Source organism: Nicotiana tabacum, chromosome 14 (genome assembly GCF_000715075.1).
Source record: "Nicotiana tabacum cultivar K326 chromosome 14, ASM71507v2, whole genome shotgun sequence".
In the NCBI taxonomy this organism is placed as follows: Eukaryota; Viridiplantae; Streptophyta; class Magnoliopsida; order Solanales; family Solanaceae; genus Nicotiana; species Nicotiana tabacum.
In genome coordinates this window covers 111,031,477-111,058,255 of record NC_134093.1, presented here as the reverse complement: position 1 = coordinate 111,058,255, position 26,779 = coordinate 111,031,477, and the positions used below count along the sequence as shown (strand labels likewise).

The 26,779-nt window shown below is 39.4% G+C and overlaps 1 protein-coding gene across 1 annotated transcript in view; it reads left to right on the top strand.

The window, feature by feature from the left end:
- Positions 1–15,434: 15,434 nt before the first annotated feature.
- LOC142169091 (uncharacterized) overlaps positions 15,435–26,779 on the top strand; it is a 39,826-nt gene continuing 28,481 nt past the window's right edge. Inside the window, exon 1 of the mRNA XM_075230298.1 lies at positions 15,435–15,760. Within this exon, the coding sequence (XP_075086399.1) occupies positions 15,435–15,760 (326 nt within the window). The remainder of the gene's footprint in view (positions 15,761–26,779) is intronic.

Below are 26,779 nucleotides of genomic sequence, written 5' to 3'. Positions count from 1 at the left end.
GATTTTCAGAGGAAACAACGGGGTAAGTGTTCTTAACTCAATATTGGTTAAATTACCCGAATCCATGGTTGTTTTTATCATTTAATTGGTGAATTAAGTTGGAAAAGTTTGAAAACCCTCTTAGTTTAAATTGAGGATTTGAAGGCCGAGTGTTGGTTGGATTTGAGTAATTTTTATATGGTTGGACTCGTGGTTGAATGGGGGTTCGGATTTTGTGATTTTTATCGGATTCTGAGACGTGGACCTCACGGGTGATTTTTGGGTCGCAATTTCGGATTTTTGGAAAATATTAGTATTTTGATATGGAATTAATTCCTATAATTTTTGTGGGCTGAATCAAATTATTTTGACTAGATTCGAGCCGTTTGGAAGTTGATACGCACATAATGAGATTTCTGGAGCATTGTTTAGCTTGCTCGGCATTGGATTTGGCTTGTTCGAGGTAAGTAACTCTTCTAATCTTGGAGCTGAAGGTATGAACCCTGAATGTATGTATTATGTAAATCATTGGGAGGTGACGCACATGCTAGGTGACGGGCGTGTGGGCGTGCACTATAGAAATTATGAAATAATTGTTTCTGTGGAATTTTGTAGTTAAATAATCTTGACATTTTCCATGCAGTTTTATGTGTTAAAGAAAATGAACTAAAAAGTATATTAAAAATCATGTTGAGGCTATGTGCCAGTATTATTGGGACCCAAAGAGGTCATATTGATGTGAAATATTTATTTTAAATTGAAAATTCATACTCAGTCATATTCATTTCTTTGCATATTATATCTCAGTCTCTGTTATTATTTATTGATACATCATATCATCATTTTGGGTTATTCTTATGACATTGTGAGCCCATGAGAGAGAGACTGGAGAGATTGATGACTGAGGGAGGCCGAGGGCCTGATTGTGAGGATATTTTTGGGATCGGGCTGCATGCCGCAGCAGGCCATGTTGGCTTTATGTATATTATTACTATTATATGGATCGGGGTTGCCCACCTGTAGCATGCCTTATTGGCTTCTTATTGCACGTGAGTTGGCCGTGCAGCACGTGAGTTGGCCGTGCGGATCCTTGTATTATTATTGCACGTGAGTTGGCCGTGCAGCACGCGAGTTGGCTGTGCGGATCCATATATTATTATTGCACGTGAGTTGGCCGTGCAACACATGAGTTGGCCGTGCGGATCCTTATATTAATATTGCACGTGAGTTGGCCGTGCGGATCCTTATATTATTATTGCACATGAGTTTGCCTTGCATCACGTAAGTTGGCCGTGCGGATCCATATATTTATATTATGGCACGTGAGTTGTCCGTGGTCTGTACACACCCCCAGTGAGCACAGTTGACTATAAACAGGGATCGGGCTGCACGCCACAGTAGGTATTGTGTAGCGCTGAGTGATTGAGTGTGATGAGCACAATGAGAGAGAATACGAGACAATAAGATTGAGTACTCTGAGAGAGTGTGAGTACATGAGTGCAATCTCTGAGATACATTGCATTGGCATGCACACATGACATATATGCATAGAGATGTGTTTTTCCTCATGCTGTACGGTATCACATTATTCATGATTTCTCACACATGTTGACAGATGGGCATAGTGATGCATTTGTTTTACACTGGTTATCCGGAAAGAAAATGAGATATTTTATTTATTATTGAAAGAATTTTGGAACAATTTCTGTTTTCAAACGTATTCACATTTTTGGTAACTTTGGCAAAAGATTTGGATTTTCACTGATGTACTTGAAAGGAAGAACTACTATTTCTGAAATCATAATGTGACTGAGCATTTATCTCTGAGTTACTTATGGTATTATTTGCTTTATGTCGTTATGAACTGTTGTGAATTAGTTGTTTTGGACCCGACCTTGGTAGAAGCTCGTCACTACTTTTAACCTAAGGCTAGGTTTGTTACTTACTCAGTACATGGGGTCGGTTGTACTAATACTACACTTCTTCACATTGCGTGCAGATATTGACTGTTGTTGTTGCTGTGCTCGATGGTTGCGGGATTTGTAGATGTACCTGCGTTCCTGTTGTAGCTGCCTCTTGTTCATGGTAGCCTTAGATTTATAAAAGCTTTGTTTATGTACTATTCAAACAGACTATGTATTTATTTTATTTCCGCTTTGTATACTCTATTCTTAGAAGCTCATGATTTGTACTACCGGTTCTTAGGGATTGTACAAGATTAAGACCTTTATTCACTTAAATTGATTTAATAATTATTATTGAAATTAGATTAGTTGATAATTGGCTTACCTAGCGGGTTGGATTAGGTGCCATCACGACTAGTTGGATTTTGGATCGTGACAAATACACAATGAGTCTTAAACTTAGCATTTTAACATAAGTTACTTAGAGGCATAGGCAATCAGTAGGAAATTATCTAAAAATTAACCAAAATTTTAATTTATTTTATTCGTATCCCAAGACCCCTGTTAACTCTTTTTTTTAGATAAACAAAAATATAGGTAAAAATCTGATAATTTTGCTGTTACAAATTTTAATTTCAAAACTCATTCACACAAATATGCACTGGGCCAGAGTCACTTAGACTCATTATCATCAGGTCCAAATTATTTTTGAGTAATTTGTCCATAAATGGATATTGGGCCAGAGTCATCCAGACTCATAATTAGGCCCAAACCTTCCTGAATTAAATGTGTTTAATTGATTGAATTCTTAATAACATTGAGTTGGGCCAGAGTCACTTGGACTCATTATCACTAGGCCCAAATGTCTTTAGTTAATTTTATTTATTTGTTCATAAAAATGAAAATTGGGCCAGAGTCACATGGACTCATTATCACTAGGCCCAAATGTCTTTAGTTAATTTCATTTATTTGTTCATAAAAATGAAAATTGGGCCAAAGTCATTTGGACTCAATCATCAGGCCCAGATTCTTCTGAATTAAATATGTTTAGTCGATTGATTGCTTAATAACACGGTATTGGGCCAAGTCCATTTGGACTCCATGATCACTAGGCCCAGATCGTTTGGACTGAGTTCATCTAGCTGCCTTAAAATATGCATTGGGCCAGAGTCAATTAGACTCAAGCAGGCCCAAATTCTTTTGAACTGAATTCATTAGCTAGGCCCAAATATATGTCTTGGGCTAGAGTTCATCTGGACTCAGTCCTTATCAGGCCTCAAACTTTAAATTTAGTCCTGCTTGACAGATAATACATAGGCTGCCCTTATCTAATACAAACAAACATATCACCTAGTATCGAACCTTTGCATTTAGCCATATGACATAGAGTATTTAGTTTAGAGACGTAAGCATAACTTAAGATATTTATAATCAACTTAATTATTACAATTATGTACACGCACGCGTGACATAGTTGTGATGTCAAAAACAAACCAAGGTACATGTTCGTGTGACCATGGTCTGTGATGATCCAAAATGTCATCTTTAACTTTAATAATTAATTTTATATTCTAAGACCTCGAAAAATACTATTTATCATTACTCGACTTGCGTGCACAGTCCGTAAAATTTTTCAGAAAGTTTTCAGGTGAAAAATGGATTAAAATATGAATTAGAGCTTTAAAACTCAACTGAGTTGACTTTGGTCAACATTTTGAGCAAACAGACTCGGATTAGTGTTTTGATAGTTCCGATAGGTCCGTGTTGTGATTTGGGACTTAGGCGTATGCCCGGAATCAAATTCCAAGGTCCCTAGCCCGAGATGTAGAATTTTGATGAAAAATTAAAAGTTTAAGTTTAAATAGTGACCGGATGTCAAATTATATGCAAACGATAACGGAATAGAATTTTGATGATTCCAACAGCCCCGTATGGTGATTTTAGACTTAGGAGCATGATCAGAATTTTATTTTGAAGTCCGTAATGGAATTAAGCTTGAAATGCCAAAAGTTAAATTTTTGGGAAGTTTGACCGGGGGTTGACTTTTTGATATCGAGGTCGGAATCTGATTCTGGAAATTGAAATATGTCTGTTATGTCATTTATGACTTGCGTGCAAAATTTGAAGTCATTCCGAATTGATTTGATGTGTTTCGGCACAAGATATAGGATTTGAAAGTTCAAAGTTCATAGATTTTGATTTGAGGTGCGATTCGTCGTTTTGATGTTGTTTGATGTGATTTGAAGCCTCGACTAAGTTCGTATTGTATTTTGGGACATGTTGGAATAATTGGTTAAGGTCCCGAGGGTCTCGGGTGGATTTCGGAAGGTAAACAGAATGGATTTCGGACAAAGAGGGTTGCTGGAAATTTCTGTTGCATAAATTTCGCCAGAAAGTTTTGGTGCGTGGAATTTTCCTGCTAATTATTTTATCTGTTTAGTTGGAACTTGGTTACTTTTATTTTATGCATTATTTGAATGTTGATTTTCTTTAAATTAAATATTATTAATATGAAGTATTTGACATTTTTAACTTGATATTGAAGCAACGTATTAAATATTTTGAAATATTATTATCCTGAATTATTTACTCCTGAATATTTTTGTAAGATTTTCGTACTCATTGTGATCGAGCAGTGAGCTATTTATTGTGAAAAAATATTATTGTTGAATTATTTTGACATGAGCCGTGAGCTCTTTATTGTGAAAAAATATTGTTGTTGAATTATTTTGGCAAGTTAAATTATTTGAGCACCTGAGGTGCAAATTGTAATATATTATGATATTGATACGCATGCGGTGGTACAAGGTCTGGGTATTGAAACACATGCGGTGAGATAAGGGTGGCTTGATACGCGTGGCTAGTAGTGGGAACTACTAGAACTCATGCGGTGTGATAAGGATGGCTAAAACGCGGGATGCTATTTCGGGAAAAATATTTTTTTTCAAATAAATTGTGAAGGCTCCCGCGGTGAGATAACGAAATGTGATGTTGTGAATTTTTTTATAATTTGAGACTACGAGGCGGTACCTCGGGAGTGCCCTTGTTGATATTGATTTATGGCCGCAGTTGCATTTGATTATTGTTGTGATTTTCTTAAAGTTGAAAAGAATTCTGTTTTGTTTCCACGAGGTATTTATTTGCCATTATTTGATGTAATTAAATGTGACATACTACTTGATTCATTTCCATTGTCATTTTATCTTATTATATTATTTAACTATTTTTACCATGTCATTATTTATTCTCTAGTAGGGCCTGACCTGACCTGACCTCACCTCGTCACTACTTTACCGAGGTTAGGCTTGGCACTTACTGGGCACCGCTGTGGTGTACTCATACTACGCTTCTGCACATCATTTTGTGTAGATCCAGGTACATCTTATCAGACCACGCATCAGTAAACTAGCTGTACGAGGAGATTTCGAGGTATATCTGCCAGTGTCCGCAGACTCCGGAGTCCCCTTCTATCTTACTATATTGTCTTCCTTATTTGCTTTAGACTCTGATGTATAGAGACATAGAGAATAAATTCTTAGAAGCTTGTGACTTATTTATACTGAAATTTGGGAGCTGAAATTGTTTGAATTGTAGTTTATTTATTTCAGATATTTATTATTATTCTGCATTGATAGGCTTACCTAGTCTTAGAGACTAGGTGCCATCACGACATCCTACGGAGGGAATTTTTTGGGTCGTGACATGGCCAAACAATCTTAGTAAATAAAATACCTTAATTAAACACTCGTAGAAATGCTTTAGGCGCGGATTTTTATCGTGATTGCGTACATGTACGTGTGACATGATCTCGATATCCAAAATAAAATCGAGGTATGCGTTCGCACAACTTCAGCCAAACAATCTTAAATTAATAAAATATAATTAATTGTGTACACGTTCGCGTAACATAATTTTAGTGCCCTAAACAAAGCAGACTTACACACATGTAATCTGTTTCAAAGATTAAATCCATAAACACCATAATTAAAAGCGGTAAAAGGTCAAATACACTTAGGTTTAAAATATGTAATTAAACAAATCGATTAAGCTAGGTATGATTAAAGCGACTATGCTAAAATCACGAAATCCGAGAGTGCCTCACACCTTCTCCCGGGTTAAAAGAATTCCTTACCCGGTTTTCTATGATCGCAGACCACAAATAGAGTCAATTTTCTTGATTTGGAAGTTTTAAATAAACTGGTGACTTGGGACACCATAAAATTATTTCAAGTGGCGACTCTGAATTAAATAAATAATCCCATTTCGATTAATGTCACTTTAATTGGAAACAATTCCCCTATTCCTCTCGAGAAGAAGGAGGTGTGACAGCTCTGGCAACTCTGGTGGGGATCGAACCCAGAATCTCTTGTTCAGGGTTCAAGAATTCGAGCTTGTTATTGTGATTTTTACTTGGCTTTATTGATTGTTGATATTACTATATTTTGTCTGCCAAATGTGCTAATTGCCGCTCATGTACCGCTTTAATATTATTTGAACTGTATTAAACTGTCTTCTTACGCCTCCCTTCCGAGTCTTCTAAAAATATGGTGCACACGTACGCGTGGCCCACTTTTTTGTTAGAGGTCATACCAAATAAAACAAGGATGGATCAGCCACTAGGCCGGGTAGACTTTCATGCTCCCGGTACGTCGCTCCCACCTCGGCTCAAGTTGTCCGCTTGGGTAAACCATGTCTAGAACACACCCCAGGTTTAAACCTAGAATAACATAGCCTCACGCTGGATCCCTAGTAGGAATGCTTATCTGCATCACGTGCATTTGACTTAGGGGATGCAACACATGGGTTGGGTCCATCTAGGACATGTGTACCCAGAAGACCATCCTGATGCATCTTACCTACTACATGTGCCTTCATTTGTTTCGGCTTGCTTGTTGACCGACTAAGGAAAGAAAAACAACAAAAAAACCAAGAGTGAGGTAGAATAGAAAATTCACCCTGGCCTGAAAATCCCGGTATTTGAAAATGCCTTGAAACTCTGCCAAAATGTTTTGAAAAAGAAAAAGAAAATGCATTTCAAAAATAAAAGTAAATCAATATCATGCTTTTCTAATTTTGTCAAAACTGACCGAACTACGTGGGTGTGATTCTCACCGGATGTGAGATACGTAGGCAAACCTCATTGGTGCCGACCCTAATTTTTTCCAATCAAATAAATAAAGTGTGTCCATTGATCAAAAATAAAATCGACCCAGCTTCGGTTAAGTCTTGCACCGTTTTTGCCGGAATAGCCTTGGAATACCTTTAAATTATCAAAGGGCTATTTTCGCTAAGAACAGACATGTCTGTCAATAAATCATCACTTCTCCCAAAAAAGTGCCTTACTTCGACCTCAAAACTTTATTCAAAAGTATGAAGGGGCCACTATTGCAAAATGACCATTTTGGTCGAGGTTGCACAAATAGACACCTTTACTTCTGCTGGTCTTGTCTTTCAAAATTAGAGTCAACCATAACCCTACCCGCTCACAGGTACAGAATGAATACCGTCCAGAATCCACCATTGAATGCCGTAGAGCAAGCTCCGCTACAGCTCTAAATGTGGTGGTATGATTTAGACAAAGAGGGTCAAGACTGGGTAGTCGAACATCTGGGTGCTCTCACCGATATCATGAAAGTTAAGCTACAAAATGACCTAATCAAGGCTTTAGTGACCTTTTGGGATCCTGTCCGTAATGGCTTCTGCTTCTCAGACTTAGAGCTCACTCCCACCTTGGAGGAAATAGCGGGGTATACAGGTTTTGGTCGGGGTTTGAGAAATCAACAACTCATATTCCCGAGGCCCATATCAGTGCGTTGTTTCTTTGATATCATGAACATCAGTAAGCAAATAAGAAAGAACCGTGTGAATGAGGGCTGCTGCTCATTCTACTTCCTATACTCCCAGTATGGGCATCCAGAGGGATTTGAAACGCGTGAAAAAAGGTTGAACAACAAACAAAGCAAAGATACTTGGAAAGTTCACCGTCGTTTTGCCTTCATAGTGGCATTTCTGGGTGTCATGATCTTCCCAAATGTAAAGGGGACAGTTGATATTCGTATGGCCAGAATTGCACAAGTCCTAACTGACAAGAAAGATCACACACTCGCTCCACTAATATTGTCGGATATTTATCGGGCATTGACACAGTGTAAGTCGGGGGCGACATTCTTTGAAGGTTGCAACATTCTTCTACAAATGTGGTTAATTGAACATCTTTGCCATCATCCGAAATTTATGAACTACGGTCCAAGCAAGAGCAACTTCATTGACAGCTATGAAGAAAGAGTGAAAAACTACAACTCCCCGGAAGGGGTTGAAGCTTGGATCGCCCACTTGAGAGCTTTAAAGGCAAATCAGATTGAGTGGACTTTAGAATGGCTCCCGGTGAGGGAAGTTATATATATGTCAACCACAAAGAATTATTTACTATTGATAGGCTTGCGAAGTATCCAACCATATGCACCCCAAAGGGTTCTGAGGCAATTGGGAAGATATCAAGTAGTACATGAGGATGAAGACTTGAGTGTCCAAGTTATTGAGCTATATCCCGAAGCCCCACTTCCCGAAGCTTTAATTCAACAAATCTGGAATGGGTGCCAATACTTGAAAGAGGATACTCAAGTACCCGATCTTTCCAGAGGTGAAGTAGATCCGGGCTATGCCGCATGGTTTGAGAAAAGGAATTGCATTGATGAGGAACCAAAGCCCGAGCCAGAAAGGCCCACCAAAAGGCCTCATGTTCAAGCTTTTGATGACAAGATCCAAGAACGGTTGGCCTGGGGAGAAAAAGAAAAGAAATATCAAGCCACTATCCATGCCTTGGAGGAAAAAATGAGAAACAGGTAGCTGAAGGTGAAAAGAGAAAGTTAACCCGAGAGAACAATGCGCTCCGAGCCCAACTCCGGAATATGAGGATAGCTGCCGAAATGCCTGTAAGAAGCGAGAGAGATGAAAAGATCATCAACAACTTAATAATGAAGGTCCATGACTATGCAGCTGACTTGATAGAAACTGAAAAGGATTTGCTAGATGCTCAAACAAAACTAGCTAAGGGAGCAGAAGAACAGGCCCACCATTTGAGACAGACACATGGCAAAGAAATAACAATTCTAAAGGAAAAGCTGTTTGCCCTTGGGAATGAAATGGTCCAGCAAACCAAAGATTTCAAAACAGAAAAAGAGCATTGTTACACACTAATCTGCCAACTAGTAGAAAGCGTGCAACAGCTACAGGACCAAAACAACACAAGTGTACAAGTGTTGGAAGCCCGGGCACAACAGATTGGGCGTCTGCTTCAAGAGAAAGGAGTCATCAGAACTAGGATCAAGGAAATAGCTGACTATGTCGAGATGAAATGTCACGAGTGTGAAGACATGACTAGGTCCATGTTTTTCGCTTCTATGATGACCTTCGTCCACCAAGTAATGGATGACTTGGACCATCTTCAGGAATACATTGCGCGAAGGCCCGTGCAAAGACCAACTAATGCCCCACAGGCTCCAAGAAGACCAGTAGAAGCTCTCATGTACTTTTGATTAACCAATTTTTGAGTGTTTAGTTTACTGCTTTCTAGAGTTTTAAATTGTTTTGAGTATGTATTGTTGTTAGTACTTTAATTCCCTGTAATGAAAAACCCAAAATAAAGAGATATCCTTTATTAATGAAATGAAAAAATGCACTTTGTTACTTTATATCTATCCCCTGAACTACGTAATGATTTGATTCATGCGGTGTCATGATACGTAGACAATCCACGTAGGATTCGATCATAACCCTAAAAGAAAGTAATTAAGAAAGCAAAGGAGAGAGACAATAAAGCTGGGATATAACACGCAGCCGTTGCAAAATATCTTAGCAAAACGTTTAACTGTTTAGGTGCATTACATCCCCAATATGTGATTCCCTATGTGTTAAATGTCTCAAACTAACTGGTTTGTTGTGTGTGCTTTAAAAAGAACAGGTTCTATTTTTAGGTGGTTGGTTTTGTGGTGGTAATCTGGCTTCACACCCTTATTTCACGAGATCTAAAGAAAGTATCACCATGGCCTCAGAGAGTCATCTACTTATCGTTGAGTCCGAAGATAGCCCTACATTAGTTATCCCACATCCTGAGTCAGCAACTGCTGAGGAGAATAGGCGGTTAAGATGCCGCATGCTAGAAATGTTGGATGCATGGTCCAATGGCAGGGAGCCACCCAGTACTATCCCTGGTTTCCCCGAGTTGATCTCGAGGACGGGAGGAACTACCAATGTCCCTATCTCAGTAGCCAACCCATTCATGCCATTTGGGTTCCCCACCATGTCAACAAACTTCACTAGAATGCCTTCTAAGGTTTGCCCCCAGGCACCATCTTCAGGAATACCATCTACCGTGTTCACAACACCACCAACCTAGAGCATGGCACAACCAACACTGCCTCGACAAACCTTCGAACCATCAACTTTTACTTTCCAAGCTCCCTGATTCCAATTGGACACCGCTCGGGTTACCCTAAATTCCTAACCTCAGCACCCATAATTTGAGTCTCCCATAGAACATGGGAAAGTCGTGAGAAACCCTGAACAAGAGGAGATAGCACAAAAAAGTAAAGCATCGAGTAGAGCCTCAAGAACATGCAGGGCTTGAGTGGCCAGAAGAGCGTTTCATATGCGGATCTGTGCATGTTCCCTCACGTGCATTTTCCCATTGGCTTCAAAACACCAAAGTTTGAAAGATACGACAGACATGGAGACCCGATTGCTCACTTAAAAAGGTATTGTAACCAGTTGAGGGGTGATGGTGGAAAAGAGGAGCTGTTAATGGCCTATTTTGGAGAGAGCCTCAACGGAATTGATTCTGAGTGGTATATGGACCAAGACATCTCCCATTGGCATATATGGGATAACCTGGCCAGGGATTTTGTAAGGCAATTCCAATACAACGTGGACATAGCTCCGGACAGAAATTCTTTATCCAACCTCAAAAAGAAAGCCTCAGAAAGCTTCCAAGAATATGCTATCAAATGGCGTGAACAAGCGGCCAGTGTAAAACCCCCGATGGATGAGACTGAGATGGTCAGTGTCTTCTTACAGGCCCAAGAGGCTGATTATTTCCAAAACATGATGTCTGCCATGGGAAAACCGTTCGCGGAGGCCATCAAAATTGGAGAAATGGTAGAGAACGGCCTAAAACCAGGCCGCATCTTAAGTCAATCAGCTCTAAGACCCACTTCCCAAGCCATTCAGAGCGGCTCGGGAGGTTTAGCAAGCCAGAAGAAAAAAGAAGAGGGAGCCATGGTTGTTTCGAGCTTAAGAAACTCTCGGCGACCCCAGGATTATTCTGGTCCACCTTCCAGGGCCCCGCAATATTATTATCCCCACCATGATGCAACCTATGCTATGGCCCCTCATCCTTATGCAGTAATGAACGCCCAACCATACACCAGGCCACAACAACATTACAACCAAAACAGAGCTCCACCTCCAAGAAACAATCCTCCTCACCAAGCTCCGTATAATCCCCGTCTACCTCAGAACAATTACCAATATAACACCCGTCCTCGTGAACCACCCAGGAAAACTGACTTCACCCCCATTGGTGAGTCTTACTCCAGCCTCTTCCCTAAATTAGTCCAAATGGGCATGTTGTAGCCTGTACCTCCAAACAGACAGAACCCAGAATCTATAACTTATAGGTCAGGTATCAGGTGCACTTATCACTCCGGGGTGGAAGGGCATGGCACTGAAGATTGTTGGACCCTTAAGAAAGCAGTCGAGAACCTGATCGAATAGAAGAGGGTAGTGTTAAGGGATGAGAAAGTCCCCAACGTAACCAACAACCCGTTACCAGCCCATAACAACGGGTTGGTCATCAGGATGATCTGTGAAGACTAAGAATTTGACCCTGCATTAAAAGCGATTATTTCCATTGCTGATTCAGAGAAGAAACCTAAAGCAGTGGCAAAATAGGTCGGGGATGAGAAAAAGATGAATTCCACTCCCCAAAATGAAGAAAAGGACGGGGAAGCAAAGACAGGGGCAAAACCTTCCAAAGAGGCCATTCTTTACGTCCCAAGAGCCCCCAGAAAGGGACAACTCATGTTAAGCCCTCCCAAGAGATTGGAGCAGAGGAAAACCACACCAAATCTGCCAAAGATGTATATACCAAAAGGGATTTACGTGGCACGGAGGCCAGTCATTCCACCTAGGCTGGATGAGCCTTTGATCATTAGCCGCATGCCACAAAATCTCATAAAAGACACTACTATCATCCCTTGGAACTACAATCAGACAATTGTCACATATAAAGGGAAAGAAGTTAGGAAGTGAATGAAACAAACCAATCTGGGAGTATCATAACCCAAAAGAGCTGAACAAAACCAAGCAGAAGCATTTCCCCCTCAAAAAGCCTGTAAATGCTGAAGAAGCGGAGGAATTCTTTCGGAAGATGAAAACCTCGAAGTATGCTATAATTGATGAACTGCGAAAAGCCCCTTCCCAGGTTTCACTCTTGTCTCTACTGATAAGCTCAAACGAACACCAAAAGGTGCTTCTAAAGACACTGAATGAGGCATATATTCCAATTGAGACCACGATTGAACAGTTAGAAAGAATGACAGAGCGATTTTTTGAGGTCAACCGAATCTTCTTCAGCCGAAATGATTTGCCTCCCGAAGGATCCACCCACAACAAGGCCCTTCACTTGACTGTCAAGTGTGAGGGATATTATGTAAAAAGGATTATGTTGGACAGAGGATCCGGAGTCGATATTTGCCCTCTATCAACATTGTAGAGGATGGAAATTAGAACTAAAAGGATCAAACCAAACAATGTTTACGTGCGTGCTTTCGATGGTGTCAAGAGGGACACGATAGGGGAGATTGACTTAATCCTAACCATTGGCCCCATAGATTTTGAAGTAACATTCCAAGTGTTGGACATGGACACTTCCTATAACTTTCTGTTAGGAAGACCATGGATCCATGCAGCGGGAGCCATGCCCTCTACTCTCCATCAAATAGTCAAGTTTGAACATGAGAACCAAGAAATAGTGGTCCATGGAGAAGATGAACAGTCAATCTACAGGGACCCATCAGTCCCATGTCTGGAGGCCAGAGAGGGAAGTGAACATATCGTCTACTAAGCCTTTGAAATCATAGTCGCACACCAGTGCGAAGAAGGAACCCCATGTCCTCAACCCTGTTTATCAAGCGCATCAATCATGATCGCCGGTGAGATGATCAAACATGGGTACAAGCTCGGGAAAGGGCTAGGGGTATCCTTACAAGGCGTCACAAAGCCCGTTACCTTTTCTGCCAATAAGAAGTTCTTTGGAATAGGTTTCCAAGCTACCAGTGCCGACGAAAAATGGGCCGATAAACGTAAGAAAAATAGATGGGTCCTGCCTCAGCCAGCCCCGCATCTCGCCAAGTCATTTGTTAAGCCAAGGTATATAGAAGAAGAAAAGGAGGCCTTCACAGCCAAAGCAATTGAGGACATCTGTGAGGCAATGAGGTGAATGCTCTATGAAGTCTACATGGTACAACCGGGCGAAGGCTCGAGCACTGCTGAGGTGCAATACATGGGACCCAATGCTAAATTGCAAAACTGGTAGGTTACTCCATTCCCAGTCAGGCGGGAATCCCGGTAGTTCAGTCTTGCCATCTTTTTTGTATTCCGAGTTATTTCAGGGTGTAACTCGAATGTTTTAGTTTTTGTTGTCTTTTCAAATTCCGATGTAAACCCTCCTATATTTAAATTCAATGAAATGAAATTAATATTTCATCATCTATGAATCTGTCCCTGTTATTCTTTCTGATTTTGCTATTTTTCTTATCTTTCTCTTTTCAGTTCTAATAATGCAAGCTTAAATAGCATGACATGCTTGCGGACTTCATGCACAGATCCTAAAACGTTGTCTATTTGTGAAATAATAAATCAAGAACCATAATATGATGAAGATGAGGCTATTAGGGAAACAAATCGAGAATTGAAACAATTTGAGAATAAGCCTAAGCCAAACCTAAATGAAACCAAGCCAGTTAATTTGGGCAGTTCCGAAGAGGTCAGGGAGACCATGATAAGCATTCACGCCGAGGAAAAAACTAGAGATGCATTGATCCAACTTTTGTTTGAATTTAAAGACGTGTTTGCATGGTCTTATTACGATATGCCAGGACTAAGTATCGATCTAGTGGTACACAAGTTGCCAACTTATCCCGGTTGTCCACCTATCCAACAAAAGCAAAGAAAATTCAAAACAAACATCAACGATAAGATTAAAGAAGAAGTTGCCAAACAATTAAAAGCTGGTGTGATCTGAGTAGCCTGATACACCACATGGTTGGCCAATGTAATCCCAGTACCAGTGAAGGATGGGAAGATTCGAGTATGTGTGGACTATAGAGATTTGAACAAAGCAAGCCCTAAGGACAATTTCCCATTACCCAACATCCACATCCTTGTCGACAATTGTGCCAAACATGAGATACAGTCTTCCGTGGATTGTTATGCTGGGTATCACCAAGTCCTGATGGATGAAGGAGATGCAGAAAAGACAACTTTCACCATACCATGGGGCACTTAGTGCTACAGGGTCATGCCATTCGTCCTGAAAAACGTCGGGGCAACTTATATAAGGGCTATGACTGCCATTTTCCATGACATGATGCACCAGGAAATTGAGGTGTATGTGGATGATGTGATCGTTAAGTCCAGAACGCAGGAAGACCATGTGAAGGATTTGAGAAAGTTCTTTGAGCGCCTGCGCAGGTATGATTTGAAATTGAATCCAACTAAATGTGCATTCGGAGTTCCATATGGGAAGCTTTTGGGGTTTATAGTCAGTCGGAGGGGTATTGAGTTAGATCCAACAAAGATAAAAGCTATCCGAGATCTGCCACCTCCGAAAAACAAGAAAGAGGTCATGAGCTTGCTGGGAAGATTGAATTACATCAGTAGGTTCATCGCTCAGCTTACTACCACATGTGAGCCCATATTTAAGCTGCTAAAGAAAGACGCAGCGATTAAATGGATGGATGAGTGTCAAGAAGCTTTTGACAAAATCAAAGAATATTTGTCAAATCTGCTGGTGTTGGTTCCGCCTGAGCCTGGAAGACCTTTGTTCTTGTACTTAATAGTTCTAGAGAATTCTTTTGGCTGTGTCCTCGGACAACATGATGCGACCGGGAAGAAAGATCAAGCCATATACTATTTGAGCAAGAAATTTACTGGTTATGAAGCCAAGTACACTTTGCTGGAAAGAACTTTTTGTGCCTTAACTTGGGTCGCTCAAAAGCTTAGACATTATTTGTTGGCCTATACCACATACCTCATAACCAGAATGGACCCTCTAAAGTACATATTCCAAAAACTGATGCCAACGGGAAGGCTAGCCAAATGGCAAATCCTGCTCACTGAGTTTGACATTGTCTATGTCACCCGCACGGCCATGAAAGCCAAAGCCCTGACCGATCATTTAGCTGAGAACCCGATTGATTATGAATACCAACCTCTAAGCACTTATTTCCCAGACGAGGAAGTGAATTCAGTTGAAGTAATCCAGAAGACACTATGACTTGGAAAATGTTCTTTGATGGGGTTGTAAATACAAAGGGTGTTGGGATTGGGGCAATTTTGATTTCTCCCACGGGTCAGCACTATCTGGCCACAGCCCGACTTCGGTTCTTCTGTACGAATAACACCGCTGAATATGAAGCTTGCATCATGGGCATGAACATGGCAATTGATATGGATGTAGAAGAATTATTAATCATGGGAGATTCTGATTTGATAATTCGGCAAGCACTAGGCGAATGGGAAACTCAAGATATCAAGCTTATCCCATATACACAACATATGAAAGATATCAGCAAACGGTTCAAATTTGTTGAATTCAGGTATATTCCTCGATTCCACAATGAGTTAGCTGACGCACTAGCTACCTTAGCTGCAATGCTGCCATATCTTGGTCCATATTGACCCGTTGGAGATTCAAATCCAAGAAAGACATGGTTATCGCAACACGGTTGAAGTAGAACCAAATGACCAACCATGGTATCATGATATTAAAAGGTTCTTGAAAACAAAAGAATACCGTGAGCAGGCCAATGGAGACCAAAAAAGAACCATTAGAAGGCTTGCCAGTAGTTTCTTCTTAAGTGGAGAAGTGTTGTATAAGAGAACTCCAGATCTGAATCTTTTAAGGTGTGTGGATGCCAAAGAATCTGAAAATATCATGAACAAAGTGCATTCAGGAGTATGCGGCCCCCACGTGAATGGATATGTCCATGCAAAAAAATCCTGCGGGCAAGTTATTACTGGATGACCATGGAAAAGGATTGCTTCAGTTTTGTCCGGAAGTGCCGTCAGTGTCAGATACACGATGACCTGATTCATGCACCGCCTTCAGAATTGCATCCTATGTCAGCTCCGTGGCCGTTCGTTGCTTGGGGTATGGATGTTATTGGGCCGATCGAGCCGAAAGCCTCAAATGGGCACAAATTCATCTTGGTTGCCATTGATTACTTCACAAAATGGGTCGAAGCGGTCACTTTTAAAGCCGTCAACAAGAAAGCAGTGGTGAACTTCGTACATTCCAATATTATCTGTCGTTTTGGTATTCCAAAAACTATCGTTACCGACAACGCTGCAAATCTGAACAATCATTTGATGAGGGAGGTATGCGAACAGTTTAAAATTACGCATCATAATTCTACCCCTTACTGACCCAAAGCCAATGGCGTCGTTGAAGCGGAAAACAAAAATATCAAGAAGATCCTCAGGAAAATGATTCAAAGTTCTAGATAATGGCATGAGAAGCTGCCTTTCGCATTATTGGGATATCGCACAACCATGCGCACATCAGTTGGGGCTACACCTTACTTATTGGTTTATGGCACTGAAGCCGTAATACCTGCAGAAGTAGAAATTCCCTCTCTTCGAATCATTGTTGAAGCAGAGATCGAGGATGATGAATGGGTCAAAACTCGGCTGGAACAATTAACTATGATTGATGAAAAGCGGATGGCCGCAGTTTGTCATGGGTAGTTGTATCAACAAAGAATGGCCCATGCCTACAACAAGAAAGTACGGCCTAGAAACTTTGAAGTGGGGCAACTCGTTCTTAGACGTATTCTCCCGCCTCATGAAGAAGCAAAAGGAAAGTTTGCTCCGAATTAGAAAGGTCCATACATTATAAGAAAACTTGTGCCAAAAGGGGCATTGTACTTGGGAGACATTGAAGGGAATGACCCCAAAACAACTGTCAATGCGGATGCGGTCTAAAGGTATTATGTTTAACCCCTTTCGCAGTCTTAATACTCTTCGATTGGGATGATGAAGGCTTTCATTCTCGCTACACAAACACTATCAACTTTTGTAAACCCTTTGAGCCGGTTACTCTTCTTTGATCACCCTCATTGGAACCTGAAAGTTCGATTATCAAAAAAAAAAATCAGATCAAAACAAAAATGAAACAAAAACAAAATGTTTCCTTGAACTACGTTCGACTTGATTCCGAAAGGATACATAGGCAGCCTCACTCTGGGGTTCAGTCATACCAAAATAAAAATCTAAATTCCCCCGAAGATGAAACATGGGCAGAATTTATAGTGGTTTGGCGGCGCTTTTGCCTGAAAGTTTCCAAGGTTGTAATGCAATTCAAATTCTACCCAAATCCATTCAAGTCCTTCCGATCAATCGGTAAAGATGTCCAAAATTGGAGGATACAGTTACTCAGATATGATACAACCCAAACGAGAGAAATAAAATGAGAGAGTCTTATTGGTGAAAACCCACACGGGCACATGAGGTGATGGTAAGCAAAGAAATTGAAAATGAGAGAGCCTACAAGGCGATTGTGACAAAACTCACAAAGAGCACTACAAGGCGATTGTGACAAGAGAAATGAGAGAGGTTAGCTGGTGAAAACCCGCAAAGGGCACCACTGATCAAAAAAGGATAATTGGTCGCTGACATGGACACAACCCTGGACAAGGTTTCTCAATCTTGAGGTATAAGTTATGGTGGATTTTTGGGAGTCGGATGGTTTGCACAAATCAGGCATCCAGTCCAAGAGGCATGTCATGTTCATCGAAGTCCGCATACACTCCAGATAATTCCTTCTTTCCTTTCCCCGAAAGGGATACCTCTTGTCTAAATTCATTTGTCCATTCCATTGTGTGTTTTTCTTTCAACCCTTTTCGGTCTAATTCTATTCTAAATTGAGACAAAGCTAGTATGCAAAAAGTGCCCAGCCTCGGCAGGTGCATCGAGTCGACCTCGACCGGCCATGATAGCTGATGAATCGAAATCAAGAATTCCCGAAAGGAAAGGGATTAAAGTCAAAGTGCCACAAAGGCAAAATAAAGTTAAAGAAGGTTAAGTCCCATGTGATTAACCGTCCTGGTAAGATTTTGGAAAAGTCAAGATCTCCAGGGTTAGAAATGAAACCAATCCCCAGCGAGCCATAGGCAATCAAAATCTTCGTCCAAAAGACGGGACAAGATTGAGTGACCAAATAATCAAGGCAACAAAACCAACCATAGTTTCAAACTAACAAATTGTTCTTTGTTGAAGAAAATAGGAAACAGATGCAACCCGAAAGCAACCTTGCAAAAAACAGGGGCAACCAAAAGGAAAACCGCGCAAAGGCCGGAAACAACTTTGCAACAACAGCTTCAAAAGGGAAGTCTCCTCCAAAATTCTTTCCCACATTCACTCATCCTCTGAAAATAAAGGAAGAAAACAAGAAATGATGTTGAAAATAATTCAAAACTATGGTCTATGATCCCCAGCTGATGACTTTCCAATATATGGTCCCACTCCCTAGTTGATGCCAGCATAACCTGATGACTTTCCAACATAGGGTCTCACTCCCTAGTTGATGCCAGCATAACCTGATGACTTTCCAACATAGGGTCCCACTCCCTAGTTGATAACTTGATGACTTTCAAACATAGGGTCCCACTCCCTAGTTGGTGCCAGCAAAACCTGATGACTTTCCAACATAGGGTCCCACTCCCTAGTTGATTCCAGCATAATCTGATGACTTTCCAACCTAGGGTCCCACTTCCTAGTATGCCAGCATAACCTGATGACTTTCCAACATAGGGTCCCACTCCCTAGTTGATGCCAGCATAACCTGATGACTTTCCAACATAGGGTCCCACTCCCTAGTAGATGCCAGCATAACCTGATGACTTTCCAACATATGGTCCCATTCCCTAGTTGATACCAGCGTAACGTGGTGATTTTTCCCAACATAGGGTCTCCAATCCCTAGTTAATTTTACTTTTAGACATAGGGTCTCCACTCCCTAGTCTACATTTACTCCAGGTACACCATTCCCGTCTTTTTATCACTTTCGATAATGAAGTAGTATAGAATTTTGTTACAATAACTCACAAAATTTTCATAGTGCAAACTGGGGCAAAAGATTTCGTTCGTTTGTTTTGATTCCTGAGCAGGTTATACCTTAAAGTACTGGGTTCGAGACGACCAAAAGAAGACGTTTCAATCCGGAATAAATAAAAGAATAAAAAGAAAAACCCAAAGTACAGAAGCGGAGAAGATATGGGCTGCTCAAGATGAGATTGAAGTCCCAAGTTTAGCATGTCCCATCTTGATCCGAAAAGAGGAAGAAGATTGAACCAGCACCTGCAGCTAACAAGCATCAAGATTCAGATCAGAGTCTGCATAAAAAGCTAGACAAGACTCAAGACCAAGCTTCGAAAAATTTATAGATAGGAATCTTGTAACTCGTAGCTGATAGGCTTAGTTAGTTTTCTTCATTTTTTTACTTGGGTGTAATAAGGAGTTAAGCAGCAGTAACAGCAGTGAAATCATAGTTGTCCGGTAGTCCTAGCTACCAAAACTTCCAGAACTACACTGACCTGATTCCTTTATAGCCAAGAATATGTAGGCAACCTTTGAAGCAAGGTTCGGTCAAACAATTTTCAAAACACTTCCCATGGAGTAACAAAACGGGTAAAATTGGTCCATGACTGCTCACTTTGTCTTTGCCCGAAAACTCTTCGTGTTTTCGAGCAAAGAGGGGCAGTTGTGAGCATGTAATTTTTACCCTACCAAAATATTCCTACCAAATTAATAAATAAATTATTCATATTTATTTTTTATTTTATTTTTTATTTTGTTAATTATTCGCAATTATTTGCATTTAGTTGCATTTCTCACGCATTTTTAGCATTTTTGAAATCATAGAAAACAACAAAAAATATTTAAATCCTAATCATATAGCATTATTAGGTTTTCAATTGAATTTAGCACTTAATTACATGATTTTATCATATTATTAGAAGAAAATCACAAAAATGGTTTATTTTTGACATTTTTAGTTTTAGCGTTAAAAAAAGTAATTTTTTCTTTTAATAATTGAAGATTAACTAATTATGAAAATAATACAAATAGATAGGTGGTTTAATTTTACAAATTAAGATAATTTAGCACTTAATTTAGGATTTGATTAAATTAAATAGATTATAAAAGTTAAATAAATAAAATGGGGTTAATTAGCCTTAAAAATCAGACTGGGCCAATCTTAATCAGCCCAATCCCCACATACGCGGTCCAAAACACCCAAGCCCAATACCCATAACTAGTCCGCCCCATCACTAAACCAAACGGCGCTGTTTAAGTGCCAGACGATCATGGCCGTTGATCTTCACAAGATCCAACGACTCAGAACTCGCCTGTCATTTAGTATATAAATGTCCAAACGACTCCTACCCCCCTTAGTTTTGAGGTAATTCCAAGACCTTTAAAGGTCAGTTTTGGAATCCTGATTCTGAAAATTATTCAGAAAATACTAGAAACTTCTAGAATAGGGACAACTGTCCCAATGCTGAGTAGGATAATAGGGATAAGATCCAAAAATATCTAGAAATTGGACACTTGTCCCTTTTCTGAGATAAGGAAGGTACTAAAAATTGGACAACTGTCCATTTCTGTTAAGAAAGATGCCATTTCCCTAATTTATAGGGAATTCTGGAAGATTCTTTTTTATCCTAATTCTCATCCCTTTTCACTCCCTCACTCTATAAATACACTCCTCCTTTTTCATTAGAGGGGGATTGATTCTAGATCGGAATACACATTATAGACTGCTTTGAGATTTAGCTCTCTTTCAAAGGAAAAACTTCTGAAAATAAACCTTGATCTTACAGAATAAAAAAATATACATTCCTTTCCTATTTTTAAAATCTGGTCGTCTTCTTATTCTACTGGGTTTCATTGTTGCTGCTTTACTTCAAGCTTTCAGAGACTTATTTTCTTACTTATTTGTTTCTGCTGTTATCAAGGTACTTTCTTAAACAATGTAAATGTTTAACTCTTGTTGTTACATAACTATGATTCTACTGGTTGTAAAAAATCTGTGTTCTATTTGAATATTGCATAAAGTTATTTGGTTGAGAGTGGTTAGTTATTCATACTGCTTTAGTCATTAAGTCATGATAACTTTCATGTTAAAATGTTCTTAAAACTGTAAAAAACCTGTTTAAAGCTTTATATATTCATAGAATCTGTATGTGCGCGTGTAATAGTAGAAGCCAAAACAGCACACACACACACACACACGCACATTTTTAGAAAATGTATTAAAGTAGTAATAGATAGATTTATTATCACTAATGTAATAATTTAGCTTTTATATTATACTATCCTTTACAATGGGCTGGTTTAATTAGTAGTTTTACCATTTCATTTGAAACAATCAAATATAGTAAATCGGATTCCATCAGTTCTAAGTCATGAAAAACTAGGTTTTGCAAGCAAACTTAATAACCATCAGGGTACATTTTCAAGCCCAAATCAATTGGGTCTATGAGATTGTACTCTGAAATTTTGGCTGATAAATTAAATTGATAATTCAAGTAAAGGCATTGATTTTTGTTTTAAATACACAATGAGTCTTAAACTTAGCACTTTAACATAAGTTACTAAGAGGCATAGGCAATCAGTAGGAAATTATCTAAAAATTAACCAAAATTTCGATTTATTTTATTCGTATCCCAAGACCCCTGTTAACTTTTTTTTAGATAAACAAAAATATAAGTAAAAATCTGATAATTTTGCTGTTACAAATTTTAATTTCAAAACTCATTCACACAAATATGCACTGGGCCAGAGTCACTTGGACTCATTGTCATTAGGTCCAAATCATTTTTGCGTAATTTGTCCACAAATGGATATTGGACCAGAGTCACCCAGACTCATAATTAGGCCCAAACCTTCCTGAATTAAATGTGTTTAATTGATTGAATGCTTAATAACATTGAGTTAGGCCAGAGTGTCACGACTCGAAATTTTTCACCAACGGGACCGTGATGGCGCCTAACATTTCACTTGCTAGGCAAGCCAACATTAGAGAATCATTAAACCATTTTCTTATTCCCATTCAGTAATTAACAATAATTAACTAAGATAAAATATAATAAATGCGGAATATCATAAAACTGTATTAATTACTACCACCCGGATCTGGAGTCACAATTCACGAGCATTCTAGAATTTACTACAAGTAGTAGTTTGAAAGAAATACAGCTATCTGAATGAAAGAAAACAGTAGGACATAAAAGATAGACGGGGACTTCAAGGTCTGTGAACGCCGACAGATCTACCTTGAGTCTCCGGACAGCGGACCAATAGCAAAATCTCGATCAACCTGAGCCGGTACCAAAATCTGCACAGAAAGTGCAGAGTGCAACATCAGTACAACCGACCCCATGTACTGGTAAGTGTCGACCCTAACCTCGGCGAAGTAGTGACGAGGCTAGGACAAGACACCCACATATAACCTGAACAGTATAATCATGTTAGTGGCAACAACAGTAAATAAAGAAATAACGCAGAAATAATGGGAAGGAGACATACAGTGGGTGAATACAAGATAAAGAGTGAGAATAATAAAAAGACAGAATTAAACCGAAAATCCTTAAACGAATTGAGCAAATAAAATAGCAAAGGAAAACTGCACGACATCACCCTTCGTGCTTTTACTCTCAACCTCACCAAATAAATAAATAGAACGGCACGACATAACCCTTCGTGCATTAACACTCACATATCATGGCACGTCATCACCCTTCGTGCTTTACACTCTTCCTCACAATACAAATAATGCATGCACGGCATCACCCTTTGTGCTTTACACTCCTCCTCACAAATCACAGAATCAATAACAACGGATAAATAGGAGTATCACAAAGAAACCAATATTTTACCCATAATCAATAGCACAATGCAACCTCAAACCTGAATCAATATTCGAAAGTTACCAAATCTCAGTGAAACCAGATATAAGTCACCCAACATTTCAAATAACCTGCTAAGATGGATAGTAGAATTTAAGGCTACAAAATAGATAAGAATAGAATTTCACTCGCAAGCTATGACTCGACAACGACGCATAGATGCTCGTCACCTCACCTATACATCGTATTTAACAACCAAACACGTAGAAAATAAACACATAATACCTATTCTCTCAAGCCAAAGTTAGACATGACACTTACCTCGCTCCAAAGGCCACTCAATTCTCAATCACAGCTTTTCCTTTAGAATTCACCTCCAAACCACTCGTATCTATTCAAAAATAACTCAATAATATCAAATATTTCTAAAGAAATCAATTATATTGCATAAATTAAATTTCCCAAAATTTCCTCCAAAAAGTCAAAAAATCGACCCCGGGCCCGCTTGGTCAAAACCCGAGGTTCGGACTAAAATCTATTTACCCATTCACCCCCGAGCCCGAATATGTAATTAGTTTTGGAATCACCCCCCAATGCTTCGCGTTCGTGACCGGTCCTTCGCGTTCGCGAAGAAGAAATTACCTCCCAGCCTAGTTTACACTTCGCGATCGCGAAGCACAAAATACCTGTGCACCAGCAACAGCAAAACAGCAGAAACTCTATGTTCGAAACATCCCGTAGCCTATCCGAAACTCACCCGAGCCCTCGGGGCTCCAAACCAAACATGCACACAAGTCTAAAAATATCATACGGACCTGCTCGCGCGACGAATCGCCAAAATAACAACTAGAACTCCTATTTTAGCACCAAATCAAATGAAATTCTCAACTGAACATCCGAATCACATCAAATCAACTTCATTTCTCAACAAATTTCATAGACAAGTCTTAAATATCATAATGAATCTGTATTGGGCTCCGAAACCAACATACGAACCCGATACTAACAATGCCAAACCTCAATCAATTCTTAAAAATAAATAATTTTCAGACTTTTAATTTTTTTATAAAATTCATAACTCAATCTAGGGACCTCCGGATTCGATTCCGGGCATACGCCCAGGTCCCATAATTCGATACGGACCCACCTGGACAGTCAAAACACGGATCCGAGCCCGTTTACCAAAAATATTGACCGAAGTCAACTAAAATCAACTTTTAAGGCATAAATTCTTATTTTCATCAATTTTCAACATAGAAGCTTTCTAGAAACATGCCCGGATTGCGCACGTAAATCGAGGAGGGTCAAAAATAAGAGTTTTAAGGCTTAAGAGTGCAGATTCGAGTTCTAAAACACAAGATGACCTTTTGGGTCATCACACAAAGTCACTTTGACTCATTATCACCAGGCCCAAATGTCTTTAGTTAATTTCATTTATTTGTTCATAAAAATAAAAATTGGGCTAGAGTCACATGGACTCATTATCATCAGGCCCAAATGTATTTAGTTAATTTTATTTATTTATTCATAAAAATACAAATTGGGCCAAAGTCATTTGGACTCAATCATCAGGCCCAAACCCTTCTGAATTAAATATGTTTAGTTGATTGATTGCTTAATAACACGGTATTGGGCCAGGGCCATTTGGACTCCATGATCACTAGGCCCAGATGTGATGATCCAAAATGTCATCTTTAAATTTAATAAGTAATTCTGTGTTCTAAGACTTCGAAAAACACCATTTATCATTCCTCGACTTGCGTGCGCAGTCCGTACATTTTTCCTGAAAGTTTTTATGTGAAAAATAGATTAAAATGGGAAATAGAGCTTTAAAACTCAACTAAGTTAACTTATTAGTGTTTTGAAAATTCCGGTAGGTCCGTATCGTGATTTGGGACTTGGACTTATGCCCAGAATCAAATTCTGAGGTCCTTAGCCCGAATTATGGAATTTGGATGAAAAATTAAAAGCTTGAAAACTTAATGATTTCTAAGAAATTACTGATGTTGGATTTATTTACCTCGGGTTCGTATTTTGGTTCCGGAGCCCGGTATAGGTCCACTATTATATTTATGACTTGTTTGCCGAATTAGGTGAGAATGGAGTTGATTAGACGTGATTCGGACGTCCGGTTGTAAAAAAATAAGTTTTAAAGTTTTCTTGAAAACCTCGTTTGATTTGGTGTTTGATTCGTAGTTCTAGATGTTATTTTGGCAATTTGATCGCGCGAGCAAGTTCGTATGATGTTTTAGGACTTGTGTGCATATTTGGTTTGGAGCCCCGAGGGCTCGGGTGGGTTTCGGATAAGCTATGGGATGTTTTGGACTTTGAAAATCTGGTATTTTGCTGCAGCAGGTGTTCTGGCATGTTCTTCTTCGCGTTCGCAAAGGTACTCTCGCGAACGCGAAGGGTAAACTGGGCAGCTGAAGTTTTTTTCTTCACGAACACGAAGCGATGGGGGCATTACCCTTCGCGAACGCGTAGTGCTAGGCACACCTGGGGGAGGGTCGATCATTCCTTCATCGCGAACGCAAGCAATGCCTCACGAACGCGAAGGCCGGGGGGGGGGGGGGGAAACCTTCGCGAACGCGAAGGAGGACTCGTGAACGCGAAAGCCATGGGCTGCTACTCATCGCGAACGCGACAGGCCCTTCGCGAACGCGAAGAAGGCCTGATCCATGTGTCTTAAAACAGAACTAAAACAGGATTTTCCCATTTTTCACAAACCCTCAATTATAACTCGGCTAAGGGGCGATTTCTAAGGAGTTTTTCACGATTTCGGACTGGGTAAGTGTTCTTTATCATATAATGATTGTATTTCACAAATCCATGTCTATATTCATCATTTATTTCGGATTTAGATGGAAGAAATTGGAATTTTTGTAAAACTTTCCAAAAACTAAAAATTAAGATTTGAAGGTCTATTTGATATCGGAATTGGACAAATTTGGTATGGTTGAACTCGTATCGAAACGAGTGTTTGGATTTCGCAATTTTTTCCGAGATTTGAGATATGGGTCCCACTGCCAAATATTTTAATGAATTTCGGATTGTTATCCGAAAAATTTATAAATTCATATGGAATTAATTCCTATGATTAGTATTGAATATATTGAATTGTTTGTGAATAGATTTGAAGCTTTCGGAGGCAAATTTAAAAGGAAAAGTTGTGGTTGAATAATTGATTGGAATTTGCAAAGCGGGGTAAGTGTCGGGGTTAACCTTGACTTGAGGGAATAGAACCCTTAAATTGTTTGTTATGTGAATTGCATGTAAACGATGTATAGGCGAGGTGACGAGTGTCTCTACGTCGTCAAATTAATTGTTTGCCTGCTTACTTGAAAAATCATAAATTATTTTTAATAATAAATTAATTATTATAATAATTGTTTCTCTCTTATTCTTTGCAAATATAATTTCTTTAATTCCTGCATTAATTGTTACATGTTATTTAAATTATGTGCCTTAATTGTTATTTGACATTTAGCATAATAAATATTAAACTGCCTATTTGCTCCCTGATTTTCATAATAATTTGCTATTTGTCATTGTTTGCTTCATAATTAAACCATAATTATTGTATGCTTGTTGTCTCATAATTTTATATTAATTGTTACATTTATTGGGAAAATTTCTTCTATAAGAATTCGTAAATGAAAATATTAGAGGAGCGGGTTGCACGCCGCAACATGATTGATTATAATG